Source organism: Xyrauchen texanus, chromosome 45 (genome assembly GCF_025860055.1).
Source record: "Xyrauchen texanus isolate HMW12.3.18 chromosome 45, RBS_HiC_50CHRs, whole genome shotgun sequence".
NCBI classification, from domain to species: domain Eukaryota; kingdom Metazoa; phylum Chordata; class Actinopteri; order Cypriniformes; family Catostomidae; genus Xyrauchen; species Xyrauchen texanus.
This window is the reverse complement of record NC_068320.1, coordinates 11,119,526-11,133,511: the sequence shown is the minus strand read 5'-3', so window position 1 is coordinate 11,133,511 and position 13,986 is coordinate 11,119,526. Positions and strand designations below refer to the sequence as shown.

General features: G+C 40.1%; 2 protein-coding genes across 6 annotated transcripts in view; one reads left to right on the top strand and one right to left on the bottom strand.

Moving 5' to 3' along the window:
• The window catches only part of cacna2d4a (calcium channel, voltage-dependent, alpha 2/delta subunit 4a), a 42,402-nt gene that overhangs the window by 9,313 nt on the left and 19,103 nt on the right, over window positions 1-13,986 (bottom strand). The gene's annotated exons all lie outside the window — the stretch shown is intronic.
• Window positions 2,244-13,491, top strand: LOC127637638 (leucine-rich repeat and transmembrane domain-containing protein 2-like). Its single transcript, XM_052118806.1, has 4 exons — window positions 2,244-2,610; window positions 5,518-5,681; window positions 8,599-9,195; window positions 10,153-13,491. Exons 2-4 carry the CDS (start codon window positions 5,621-5,623, stop codon window positions 10,608-10,610), a joined length of 1,116 nt encoding a protein of 371 aa, XP_051974766.1. The 5' UTR covers window positions 2,244-2,610; window positions 5,518-5,620; the 3' UTR covers window positions 10,611-13,491.

Genomic DNA, 13,986 nt, shown 5'->3' with positions numbered 1-13,986 from the left:
TAAGCTAATTAATACAGTTTGATAGTTTGAAGAGGCATAGAGTGGAAGACAGTGTTGCTAATAACTGCTCAGGGCCAGGAAGATGGTTTGCAAAGGAGAGTCAATCTCTTGAATGAAATGACTCAGCAGTCATATTGTAGATCACAGTCACCACATCTCTTCCAGGATCCTAAAGATTTAGACAAGCCTGCAATGAAGATTACCCAAAATAGTGACAAGCGAGCTCGCAAACACATCCCAGCTGACTTCAGTTCGAAGTGTGAATGACGGAGGACGTGACTCCAGCAGGCAAGATAATTCAGTAAATACCCAGTTTCTGAGCTTCTGTCATTCTCTTTGGCACACAAACATCCCACACACAAAAACAAACACAACTATGCTATACAGCATGACTCCATCACTAAACCCTCAGAGCTACAGCGTGGCGGAAATACAGAAAATCATTTGATGGATAAAGGCAAAATCTTTAATGAGAAAGATAAATGATGTGAGAGAGAGAAAGAGAGGGAGAGAGATTAAGTGTGCAGTGTATGCACACATAAATAGCAATCTGTGAAATGACATAATCTGAAATGTGTGTGTGTGTGTGTGTGTGTGTGTGTATTCGTGTGGATTCACAATGTGGTATTTCAATTATTTCAAACAATACCTAGTTAATTAAGACCGAGATTCTTCTGGTTCCAATAAGCTTAATGACTAGTCCTGGAAATGAGCCGAGTGTGTGGATAGGTTTGTGACTATGCTGTAATTCATCTATTGTTTTAACTAGGAAAAAGTTGCCTGATGTGTAGTTCTTAAGGCTTGGTGATTGATTCTGCTGTATTTCAATATGTAAATCATATTTATGTATGCCAAATTATGCTAATGTTGTTGATGACTATTAGAATATGACAGGACTAAACTGCAGGGTGTCTGTGTGTAACAGCAAGGTTAGCACATGATTATTGCAAAGAGCTCATGTAGCATACGCTAACGGTGATTCACCCCCTCAACCCCCACCTCTCTCTCTCTCTCTCTCTCTCTCTCTCTCTCTGTTTCTTTTCCTCTGTTGCTTAGGTAACATGATTTCAGCGCAGCCCCAACCGACACCTTGAAGACTCATCACCAAAATATGATCCTGTCCTCAACGTGAGCAGAGCACATGGGATCATCAGTGTTCACACCACATGCACAGTTCAGAACATACAGAGCTTCTGGTAGGGAGAGGAAAGAGCTGTAGTGCTTTTTCTTGTCAATGTCTGGCATGTGAAAGCCTGTGGGCGGCAATGAGGTCCTTCTGAAGTACACGGTGTGTTGCAACTACCCACAACACACACTGAGGTAAACGCTTCTGATGTGGCAGAAGGCTTTTCCTCTGATAAATAGCTACAATGGATGCATTTCTCGTTTTTTGTGGTGTTGGTGCCGCAGCGTGGCCTACATGCCTTTATGCATTATTCAACATGCCTGGCAATAGCAAGAATGTTTGTATACATGAATGTTATTTGTACTGGTCAGCTGTGTTTAGAGTGCAGATGGTAAAAAAATGGTCATGTATTCGATCTATCTATCTATCTATCTATCTATCTATCTATCTATCTATCTATCTATCTATCTATCTATCTATCTATCTATCTATCTATCTGTCTATCTATCTATCTATCTGTCTATCTCTCCGTCTATTCATCCATCCATCCATCCAATATATTTTTTCATTCATATATCTGTCCTCTGTCTGTCTATCTATCTGTCTTTCTTTCTGTCTGTCTATCTAGTGATCCATCAGTCGATCCATCCATCCATTTTTTCATTCATATATCCATCCATCCATCTAGTCATCCATACAATCCATTCATCTGTCTGTCTTTCTATCATTTTGTCTGTCCATCCATCCATCATCCATCCATCCATCCATCCGTATGTCTGTCTATCTATCCAGTCGTCCATCCATTCATCCATCCATCCATCCGTATGTCTGTCTATCTATCCAGTCGTCCATCCATTCATCCATCCATCCATCCATCTATAAAGTATCAGCTGTTTCCTCAACCCGTCCTATATCCCCTCATCCCTCACTAATGTTACTATCTTTGACAAGGCTGGCACACGCTTACACTGCACGCCTCACCACATGCACATATGGAGAAAGCAACACACACACACACACACACACACGCGCACTAAAGGCTAGCCTGAGAACAGCACGCGCTTGAGAAACAACCTCCTGCCACACACACACATACTCAAGTGTATTCTGTGGACTGAATACACCAACACAGAGGCAAGCCGTTCTGTTGGAAACCACAGAGAATAGCACCCCTCCCCTCTCTCCCTCTTTCTCTTGCGTCCTCATCTCTCTGAGAATTGCAGTGAGGCATTGCGCAGGATTTAACTCCCCTCCTTCATCTCCCTCTTCTTTATTTTATTTTTTTTCTTCCTCCAATCCAGCTTTTCTTCAGTGCTAGCCATTGCTTTTGGCAGCGGAAGGATATTTTCATTTCCATATTGGAACGTTACGAGAGCTGCGATTCGCTCATTTCTCCCACAGCCGTGTGTGTGTGTGTGTGTGTGCGTGTGTATGTGAGTGTGTTTGAGCTTGGGGAACACTGAGAAGGACAGCATCTAAAGACGGTGAGTGAAACACAGTTGACTTATAATACACATAGACATACAAACAAACATTAAAATGTTCCTTTTTGAATGTGAATAATGATCTGAAATGCAAGATTTCTGTTGTGTAGAGGGAGGTTTTATGAGACAGATCGCATTATGCTATTTTGGATTATGGATACAGCATTTGGTGTCCAGTTTTTGTTAAGACACAAAGGATATGTAAAGGTGTGTGTGAGTGTGTGTGTGTGACTGCAGGTGATGTGCTGGAATGAGTGTATTTTAAGCATGGAGGAGTGAGATGGCAACAACAATACAATACAGTTTGCAATCCTGAACATATCTTTTAACATATGCATGTATGCTCAACCACATTTACAGTAGGACCAAAAAACATAGTTTGTGTAATAATTTTGTATGTAATTTACATGCATATTTTTTTAAGTGTGCTTATGTGTCTTTATGTGACAGTGTGCGTCTAAGTTTGTGTGATTCTGCTCTTAATAATTGATGGCCATGGCCTCCATATCTTTGCTTCTAACATTTCTTCTTCTGTTATTACCGCTGTTGACTTTGATGGTCTTTGTTTGTGTGTGTGTGTGTGTGTGTGTGTGTGTGTGTGTGTGTGTGTGTGTGCGTGTGCGTGTGCATGAGAAAGAGAAAAATTAACCAGCCAGACTGGTTTAGTGTTGAACATCTAAAGGGCATTTCTATTTCTTTGACTTGTGTGTTGTAAGTCACAGAGTAACAACACAGGCTCATACATACTGTAATGCACATGCATGCTCGCAGACACACATGCACACAACTGACCTTGTGCTTTCACAGGAAGTTAGTATGACGTGGGGTGAGAAAGTGTGAAATATGCGCTTGACTTTATGTGGCAAGAGATGCTGCTAAAGTGAGAGACTATTACTTGAAGTGTGTGTGGGTGAGTCAAATGACACCATCTCTCCAACTAATTATCCTCTCTTCACATACAGTACACAAAAATACACACACTCACATATTATCACACTCATATGTTATAGGAAACATAAAGCGTGGAACATATTCACATGCTGAGCAACTGCAAAGCCTTTACAGAAACACCTTCATACACTCACATAAACACAAAAACTTTCACTCTGCCTCTGTCACACACACACACACACACACACACACACACACACACACACACACACACATGCAATATAAGCTCTAAATGTCTGCACAGTTTTCCACTGTGCAGTTTCGGATGACAGGTTGGTGAACTGGTGTTGCGTTGCGCGAACACACACACACACACACACACACACACACACACACATATGCACTCTCTCTGATGGATGTGGCAGGTGCCAAGGCCGAAGTGTCACAGAAAGGGAGTCTAAGACAACCGCAGCCATTTTACAGCAAACCAGCCTGCCGCAAACAGAAGCAACTTGTAACCTTGGGCTCAAAATTATTTGACACAGACATTCATAGCATTGCATTACACAACTAGTATTACATAATGTTACGTCATTATAATAATAATAATAATATTGCCACCTCTGTCATGTGCTGTACAGTAAGTGTTGAAGCTTTGTCTGTCATATTACTGAACTGCAATGAACGGCATCACATCTGCCGTGTTAGTTCTCTACTGCTGTTTTGTAAGATGGAGAACTGTTACAGTAAGTACCACTGCTGTGCACCCAAAGGGAAATTTTATTGTTCAAAGTTTGCTCTTTCATAACTCAGGAGATTTAATGGAGATCTCAGCTGTGCTGTATCAAATTAACTCAACTCGGATGTTTGTACTGTAATAGTATAAATTAAAAAACATTATGTGGATAGAATTGCTCAGATAATTTGCTCTTTGAAGAATGTGATGAGGAATTTTTCAGTTCATGTATTTTGGCAAATCTGAGCACAGTTTGTGACACAGATTTCTTCAGAAACAATGAGGAGACAGGTGAGATTACTGTGGTCTTTCCTCAGAAGAAATATCTAAGAAGAAGGTTTATGCAAAAGTCTCCATTTGATCTCATTGCAGTTTGAGAAACAACTGAGGTATTAAAGGGATTGTTCACTCCAAAATAAAAATTCTCTCATCATTTACTCACCCTCATGCCATCCCAGACGTGTATGACTTCCTTTCTTCTGCTAAACACAAACAAAGATTTTTGGAAGAATATCTCAGCTCTGTAGGTCCATACAATGCAAGTGAATGGTGACCAGAACATTGAAGCTCCAAAAAGGAGATAAAGTCAGCATAAAAGTAATCAATAAAAGTCCAGTAGTTTATTCCATGTCTTCTGAAGCGATCCAGTTGGGTTTGGATGAGAACAGTTCAAAATATAACTGCTTTTTCACTGTACATCTTACCATTGTAGTCTCTAGGCACGATCATGATTTCAAGCTCGATTACACTTCCTAGTGCTTGACACATGCGTTGTTACATTTTTGTCTGTTCTCACCCAAAACCAACTGGATATCTTCAAAGGACATTGATAAAACCGCTTTAAGAGTCTTATTGATTACTTTTATGATGACTTTATCTCCTTTTTGGAGCTTCAAAGTTCTGGACACCATTCACTTGCATTGTAAGGACCAACAGAGCTGAGATACTCTTCTAAAAATATATATTAAAATAAAATTTTTTTGACTATATTTGAAATGGAATTTACAAGGTACTGTCTAAAATATTTTGTGAGTGTGCGTATTGGAAGTGAATTGTTAATTTATTCCTTTTATAAACTAGTTTTGATTTTCCATGCAGACATGAGTAAAATAGCCATGACATGACTGTAACCAATATAGTTTAGCTGATTTTACCCACAGCTACACCACATAATGAAAAAAGTGCAAACCACATGGCTTACAAACTCATACTTGCTAAAAGTGGAAGGAGATAAACGTTCATTCTAAACAGCCATATTAACCCTCAAACACTCTCTGCAGTGTCTTCACTGCCTGGCCCCGTATCGCTGCCCGTGGAGGCTGGCATCAGGGCTGGCGGATGCCACAGCTGATCTAAGTAAGCTGCAGTCATAGAAGCACAGACATGCAGCTCAGCACTGCACCTGCAGTGAGTCGCAGGAGGAGAGGAACCCCGGACAGCCAAGGTAAGCCCATCAGACACGCACATGCACATGCACATGCACATACTGTACATACTCTTCTAAAGGGGCTGGGCATCAAAAGGATTTGAGTACTCCATTCATTATGATTTAAATTCTTCCTGTGCAGTTTATGAGCTTTTAAATGCACCACAAACATTAAAACAGATGTTAATCAATTATCTAAAATAATCCCTGCAGAAAAGATCGTCTTATGTTGTGTTTTGGATGCTGATCTGCAGTGTATAAACCTGCTTGAACCATGCTCCATAAACTATGCTGGTCTACATTTGTCTTTTCAGTAGAGATTATTCATGTGTTGTTAGAAACCATACTGATGCATTTGTTAATTTCTTTTTTACTTAAGATATTAAGTGCTTGTTTGTGGGAGGAAAGGAAGTTTATGTTAATGCCATAGGGTTAAGCTGGTATGTGTGCGTGCGTGTATGTAGAGGAGTGTGGCAAACATCAACAGCTGCCCCGGCAACAGATAGATCAGGACGGCTTTAGTTAATATGTCTCTGATTAAAGATCTGCATGCAGCAAAGCAGAGGCAACACACACACAAACACATAGTTCTGCTGCATTGTCCGCATACACCGATCAGCCACAACATTAAAACCACCTGCCTAATATTATGTAGGTCCCCCTCGTGTCGCCAAAGCAGCACCAACCCGCATTGTCTCACTGGATGTTTTTTGTTTTTGGCACCATTTGGAGTAAATTCGGTGTCAGATGGGCTGGTTTGAATATTTCTGTATCTGCTGATCTCCTGGGATTTTCACACACGACTGTCTCTAGAATTGACTCAGAATGGTACCAAAAATAAAAAACATCCAGTGAGCTGTAGTTCTGTGTACAGAAATGCCTTGTTGATGAGAGAGGTCAACAGAGAATGGCCAGACTAGTTTGAACTGACAAAGTCTATAGTAACTCAGATAACCGCTCTAAATGTAATATATATATATATATATATATATATATATATATATGCATAATATATCTACAGTATAAACATGATGACAAGCATACAAACACATGGGATTCTCTGAGGCTTCCTGCATAATTGTTTTCAAAATAAGGAACATGAGACAGAGGGGAAATTAAATGTGAATTTATATAAATAAAATAAATCTGTACTGAATGTGGTTCGGTTCAGTTCTGAGTGCTCTGTTGATGGGTATACAGCACCACCATGATCTGGCATACTTCACTGAACCAACTATACAGCATCGCTTCAACACTGCATGCTGTCACCAAGACCTGATTGTCTCTATAAAATGGAGTTTATAACGCTCTTCTCCATCATGAGATGGATTACTGCTGCCATGAGAGCTAGAAAATGTACACAAACATCCCTTTTAAGTAAAATTTTGTGTATCACCTGCTTTCTGCAGGCAGTAATAGCAAGACATTTATTATGCGCTGAGTTTTGTGAATTAGGTGCAATCTACAATGAGCCTAATTGTCATGGAAAGGAGGCATGTTAATGCTAAAAATACACAGCGCTATATCATCGTTTTAGCACCTGGTTAAAGAAATGTTCTGGGTTCTACACAAGTTTAACTCAATTGACAGCATTTGTGGCATAATGTTGATTACCACAAAGAACGTCCCTCATTTTCTTTAAAAAAAAAAGCAACAATCGAGGTTACATTTAGGCACTTACTATGGAAGTAAATGGGCCAATTTTTGGATGGTTTAAAGGAAAAATGTGAAGCTTGTATTTAAAAAACAAATTGCCTTAAAGCATGTTCTTCTGTTAAAACTTGTGTATTATCTGAGCTGTAAAGTTGTTTAAATCGTCCTTATGTTCTTAAAGGTTTACGTCGTTACGTCAACTAACTTTACACAGAAAAGTTTAGTTATCAATTTGATCACGCTAAAATCATGTTAACACTCATATTGTTTACGTCTTGTGACTATAATTGTGAAACAGTATTTTAATGTTTACAGATTGACACCATTCGCTTCCAATGTATGTGCCTCACTGGAACCCAGATTTTTGCTTTTTTATAGAAAAAGAGGGACAAGTTGAAATAAATTGTTCTGCTAATCAACATAATGCCACAAATGCTGCCGATTGAGCTAGACTTTGTATTGAACCTAGAATATTCCTTTAAGTGGCCAGTCCTGAGCAGCATAACAGGGTTCTAATAACAATAGTCAGATGGTATGCCTCTCTTGACACACACTTATCCTCAGCCAAACAGAAGAAGGAATGAAAAAGTGGAGAGAGTTAGCAGTGGAGAGAATGGGATATGATGAATTGATTGAGATTACACAGAACTGTGTGAGTGTGTATGAGAGAGAGCATGTCTGTGTATTTGTGATGGTTTTTATGTGTCTCTGATTACAAAGGGATCAGGGTGTTGAGGGTAGTCAGGATCAGATATCTGAGTGCTGTAACTGCATCTGTCTGCACCCACACTGCCAAACACTCACACATACACATTTAACACTGAGACAACTGGGGACTCAATGTTTGAAACACAGTCTGCAATGATAGCATGTGATCGTCACACACACACACACACACACACACACACACACACACACACACACACTGTGCTTCCCACACTCATACACTGCTGCATAAAAGAGAGAGGTGCTGAGCAGTTGGAAAATGTTTGTTTAGTTGAGACAGAGAAAGGGAACTTCTCTGGTTACCTTAGAGACCCATTATATTTACACCGTACACTCTTTAAAATAAAGCTTCCAGTTGGAACAAAAAAGGGTACATCCTGACATCCTGAAAGCCTTTAGATTCTACAAATAACTAGAAACAAAGCTTCAGAACACATTTAGTGGCACTAAATCAACACCTATCATGTCTTTCATTTCAGTCAAAGCAGCTTGCTGGACAAAGTGGCTTATCTCAGCTGTTTTAGAAAATATACACTTTTTCTCTTCTCTCACACAGGGCTGTTAGGTGTGCTGAGTGTTTGTGCCACGTTACTGCAGTTATGTGCCGGCTGTCCTTCAGAGTGTGTGTGCAACTCATTGGAAGCAAACTGTAGTGGGCGGGGTCTAGTATATGTGCCCACTCTGACCTCTTTTCCAGAGGGTACACATACCCTCCTCTTGACCAATAACCGTCTCTCCTCCCTGCACATATCTGCCTTCGCCAACCTGAGCACCCTAGAGACACTCAACCTGTCCAACAACTATCTGGACAACCTGCCTTCCAGGCTGTTCCTTGAGCTGGGTAACCTGAGTGATTTGAGTCTGCGTAACAACAGCTTGACAGTTTTAGATCGTGAGCTGTTTCGTGGCCTGACCCAGCTGAGGAAGCTGGATCTGTCTCTGAACGGCATTGCCGCAGTGCCGCTGGGCCTGCTGGATGAGCTGCAAGGACTGACCTGGCTCTCCTTGGCTGGGAACAGACTTCACGCACTGGAGAGAGCCACATTTGAACCTCTTGTCAACCTTCAGCATCTCGAGCTGGGCATGAACCCCTGGGAGTGCGACTGCAACCTGAGAGACTTCAAGCACTGGATGGAGTGGCTGATATACCGAGGTAAGGGCTGTGTGTGATTCTCTTCAAGCAGACAAACAAGACCGCTGACAGGCTGTGCATTCCAGTGACCTTACCATGGGTAGAATGCTTAAACACCCCTTAACTATGGTTAATTCACTGTAACACATTGTCTGAAGTGGCTTATTGCTTTTGCAATAACAGCAATATTATAAAATACACAAATGTTCAATAAATATATTTATTAATATAAAAAATTAAAAATTATTCTGCCAATTAATACGGCTCATAAGCCTATTTGTAGGCTTATTCTTTCTTTTGGATATACATAGACATAAAAGTGGTTAATTAAGCCTACAGATGAAGCTGTGACCTAGTGGTTTGTGCATGTAGTCCATACGTATAGTGGGAGATACACGTTAGATTCCTGCGTTGAATCCCGATCCAATTCCCTATTCTCTCACCAATGATTTTCCATTCTCCTCCTAGCATTTGTGTCAATAAAATGTGGCAAATAACCAAAAATAAAATCATTGTACAAGGGGACTTGGGAAACCTCTACCTCTCACTTTCTCTATTTCTTTATCTGCCTCAATAATTCTACTCTGAGTCAGAAATTTCATTCTGTTTCAAAGCGGCTTTGAAAGAAGTAGGGGGATTGAAAGAGACCAGAGAAGCTGAATCACAAAGCTCTTAGTTATGTGTGTGTGTGTGTGTTTGTGTGTGTGTGTGTGTATAAAGAGACAGACTATAGTCATGGTGGGCTCCAACTCTGTATGCGTGTCAAGCATATTAATTATAAACCAGCTACCGCACTTCCGCTCTTCCAAACACACACACACGCCAACTGAAGAGGGCTGCTGACACTCCTTGATACATGGTGCTATTTTGGAGGGCCTAAAGCAGTCATTTAAATTCATTAGAGAGAACTATTGTTTACCCCGGAGAGCTCAAATGTTGATTTTTCTCCCTTTCTCTCTCTCTTGCTCACTGTCGTAGGTGGTTATGTCGATGCGATTGAGTGTACACTTCCGAAGGACTTGAGGGGGCGTGACATTCGAGGCGTACCAGTGGAGATGTTCAACTACTGTTTGCATTTGGAGGATGAGAATGGGGGCAGGACTGGGGGCACAAAAGGTGGATCTCCACCATGCGCTCGAACAACGTCCTCTCCGTCGTCTGAAGGTGCAGCAGTGCATACCGAGGCGGAGCTCCCAGATTGTGTGAAACATCGTTATCGGCCGGTCAGTGTTCGCAGGGCGATCGGTACAGTGGTGATCGCTGGTGTGGTCTGTGGGATCGTGTGCATCATGATGGTTGCTGCTGCAGCGTATGGCTGTATTTATGCCTCTCTGATGGCAAAATACCAGCGAGAGCTGAAGAAAAGGCAGCCATTGATGGGTGACGCCGAGGCAGAAGGCGACCCAGAGGACAAACAGATCTCATCAGTTGCATAGGGAAATGGGGGGGAAGTTCAGAGGTCAGCTGCAAATATAATGAACCTTTAACTGGATGAGCTGCACATTGGATGATGGCTTAGTTACCTAGCGGAGGATTCATCATCCCTGTTTCCTGTTTCTCTGTCCTTCCTGAGACCCTCTCTCACTCTTAGACTCACATTTTATTCTAGCTAAACTTTGAACTTTATGCCACAGGACAAGAGGGACCACTCAGCACTTTAGAACTCCCCCACCCTCCTGCAAGGTTGAGAGGATCTCAGCAAAGGAAGTGTGGATAATTCTGTTCACCTTTCTGAATTTTGATGTTTCTAGAGGATCATGTGCTGTCATTAGCATTAGCCTCTGTAGCAGCCTAACCATCAACCCAACCCCCACTCTTCAATCTAACCCTTCAACCCCAACACAAATCCCAAACCCCAACCCTAATCTTAAATTTTATCCCTAACCCCAAACCTTAATCCTTATACCTAATCCCAATTTTAAACCTAATACTGATCCAAACCTCCAACCCTAATCCTTATACCAAACCCTAATCGCAGTCCTATATTTTATGCCTAACCCTAACCCCCAAATTTAAACCTAATCCCTAATATTGACTCTTACTCCTACCCCAATCTTATCCCTCAACCCTAACTCCAACCTTAATTCTAACTCTTAATATCGACTCTAACCCCCAATCCTTATCCTTATACTGAACCCTACCAATCTCAATCATAACCCCTGACCCTAACCCCCAACCCCAATCGTAATCCCTAACTCTATCAGAAAACCCTTACCTTCAAACCTAACCCCATGTGAACTAAACGTAACCCCCACATATCATATCTGAAATATTCCCTGCTTATTTATCAGATATAATATATTCTATACAATGTGAAGTGACTCCAGTTTTCATGTTTTTAAGTGTGAGGTTTGTCCTCTGTATTATGTGCTAATAATTTGTGTTTATAACACTGTTTTGTTCTTTGTTTACTATTTGCTGTTTCTCCATGTTCATCTCTAGAGGTCAGAAATGTTTTTTGTAAGACTAGAAGGACCCAGCCCTGGTGTCTATCGTGAAGTGTCTTGAAGTATCGTGAAGTGCTAATGTAGAGCGGGCTGAGGATGTTGATATTAGTGGAGGGCGGCGGAATGGTCTAATTAAACTGGCTATTGAAAATGTAAATTACACCTTGGAATAAGACTTGGTGGTAAAGAAGCACAGTGGCCCAAGAGGATAGCTACCAAAAACAGAAAGACAATAGCTGAGAAAGAAATAAACTGTACCTTTAGTAAGATAGACTTTTCTGTGTAATATAAATCAATGTCTTTGTTGATCTGTTGTTTAATTCTGGACTATGCTGTCATAGCTGATTAGGCCAGATCTTTTCTCTTGGGCTGTCGATTGGAGTCGATTGCCTGTGTGATTTTCTGCTTATGGACCAATTAGCATAATCCGCTATTATTTGAGGGCAGAATTTGTTTAGAGTAACCTATTTAGATGCATTTCTCTCGGACTTGCAGAAACCCACACATAATATCAAAATAAGCTTTTCTGCTGCAATCAACCTCAGTGGCTGGACGAAAAAGTCTCTTTCAGAGTAGAGAGTGAGCCAGAACTGACTGCACACAAAATATTTTACCCCTCTGTATTATTGGAAAAAAAAATAATAATAAAATTTGATTTAATAAAATACAAAAATTTGAATCTGATTATAATGTTACTAATAATATCAAGAGTATAGTCATTGTTGGCTGTTTTGGCACTCTGCTGCCATCTCTAGGAAGGATGAGCAAAAGGCAGACAGTTGAGTAGCAAACATCACACCACCTCATCAAGATTTAATAGATGCTCTCCCACTGTAACTATAGCAACAAACTCTCCCACACATAATTCATTACCAATGTAAATTACTGGTCAGGATACTGGCAAAAATTTGCCAATGAATGTGTAACTAATATGTGTGCTATGACCCACACCAGCAGTTAAGAGTCCAGGACATTGTGTTCAGTGATATTTGCTGGTAGCCATAAGCTGAATACATATATAAATTCAGATATACTTTTATTCAAAAGTATGTTGAATATATGTATATATTTTGATCTGTGTCTTACAATCTATTTATGAAAAATGACTTAATGGCAAAAAATGTGTATACGTTTTGCCCAGTTGTTATTAAGTGTTTCCTGTGCAAATTCCTTTAGTAGAGGAACTCCTAGAAAAGTCACTCCAGCCTTTGAATTCAAAGAAAATTACTAAAGAGAGGACTTTTGTCTAGCGGATGCGTTGTCTCCCGACATTACTGTTCATTTAGCTCTTACTTTATACAGCATGTGTCATTGGCCCGTACTCTGCACGGGGCGAAAAAACACATATCCTGTAACCTCAAAAGCACTTTTGCCACTGAACAATTACTTTATGTCAAATTGCACTAATGCAAATATTCTCAAAAGTGAGCACATGCTTGTTTACTGATGATGTCAGCAATGCGCTTTATCTGAATATAAGCCGACAGATCAGTTGTGATGTAATGTCAGGGAATATGAAGGATGGTTTATAAATGTGCAATGACTTAGCTGGGGTGTGTTTACTCTCTACATTGCCTGAAATCTGTCCCAATCTTACATATGAGAGTAGGAACACATCACACACTACACTACACACCCTTGCTAAATAAAAGCTTTCTAAATCCTGTTGGATGAGAGGAAAGGATTTGTCCATTTGACAGAGCTGAAAGCATCTCTATCTTTATGAAATTTAGGTTTAATATCTTATAGCTTATTGATGTGACTCTTTCTTCACTGACCTTTTTTCTAAGACCGATATGAGATCCTTATTTATATTTTCGCTTGATAAAAAGCAGTTTGAAATATGATTTGTGAGATGTGAGTTAATTCTGTGTTAAAAATTAATAAAGAATGTATTTCCATAAAAAAGTTGAGGTGTACGAATCATCACACACACACACACACACACACACACACACACACACAATTTTTATTATGATGGGGATTTTACATTAACATCCTGAGCTAATTATATTTTACTATGTCTATTAATGGTTTAGTTCACCCAAAAATGAAAATTCTCACATTATTTCCTTACCCTCATGCCATCCCAAATGTGTATGACTTTCTTTCTTTCTTTAGAACACAAACAAAGATTTTTAGAAGAATATCACAGCTCTGTAGGTCCTTACAATGCAAGTGAATGGTGACCAGAACTCCAAAAGCACAGAAAAGCAGATTAAGTTATCATAAAAGTAATTCATAACACTCCAGTGATTTAATAAATGTCTTCTGAAGCGATCCAGTTGATTTTGAGTGAGAACAGACCAAAATATAACTATTTTTCACTGTACATGTTGTCCTTGGTGATCATGATTTCAAGATC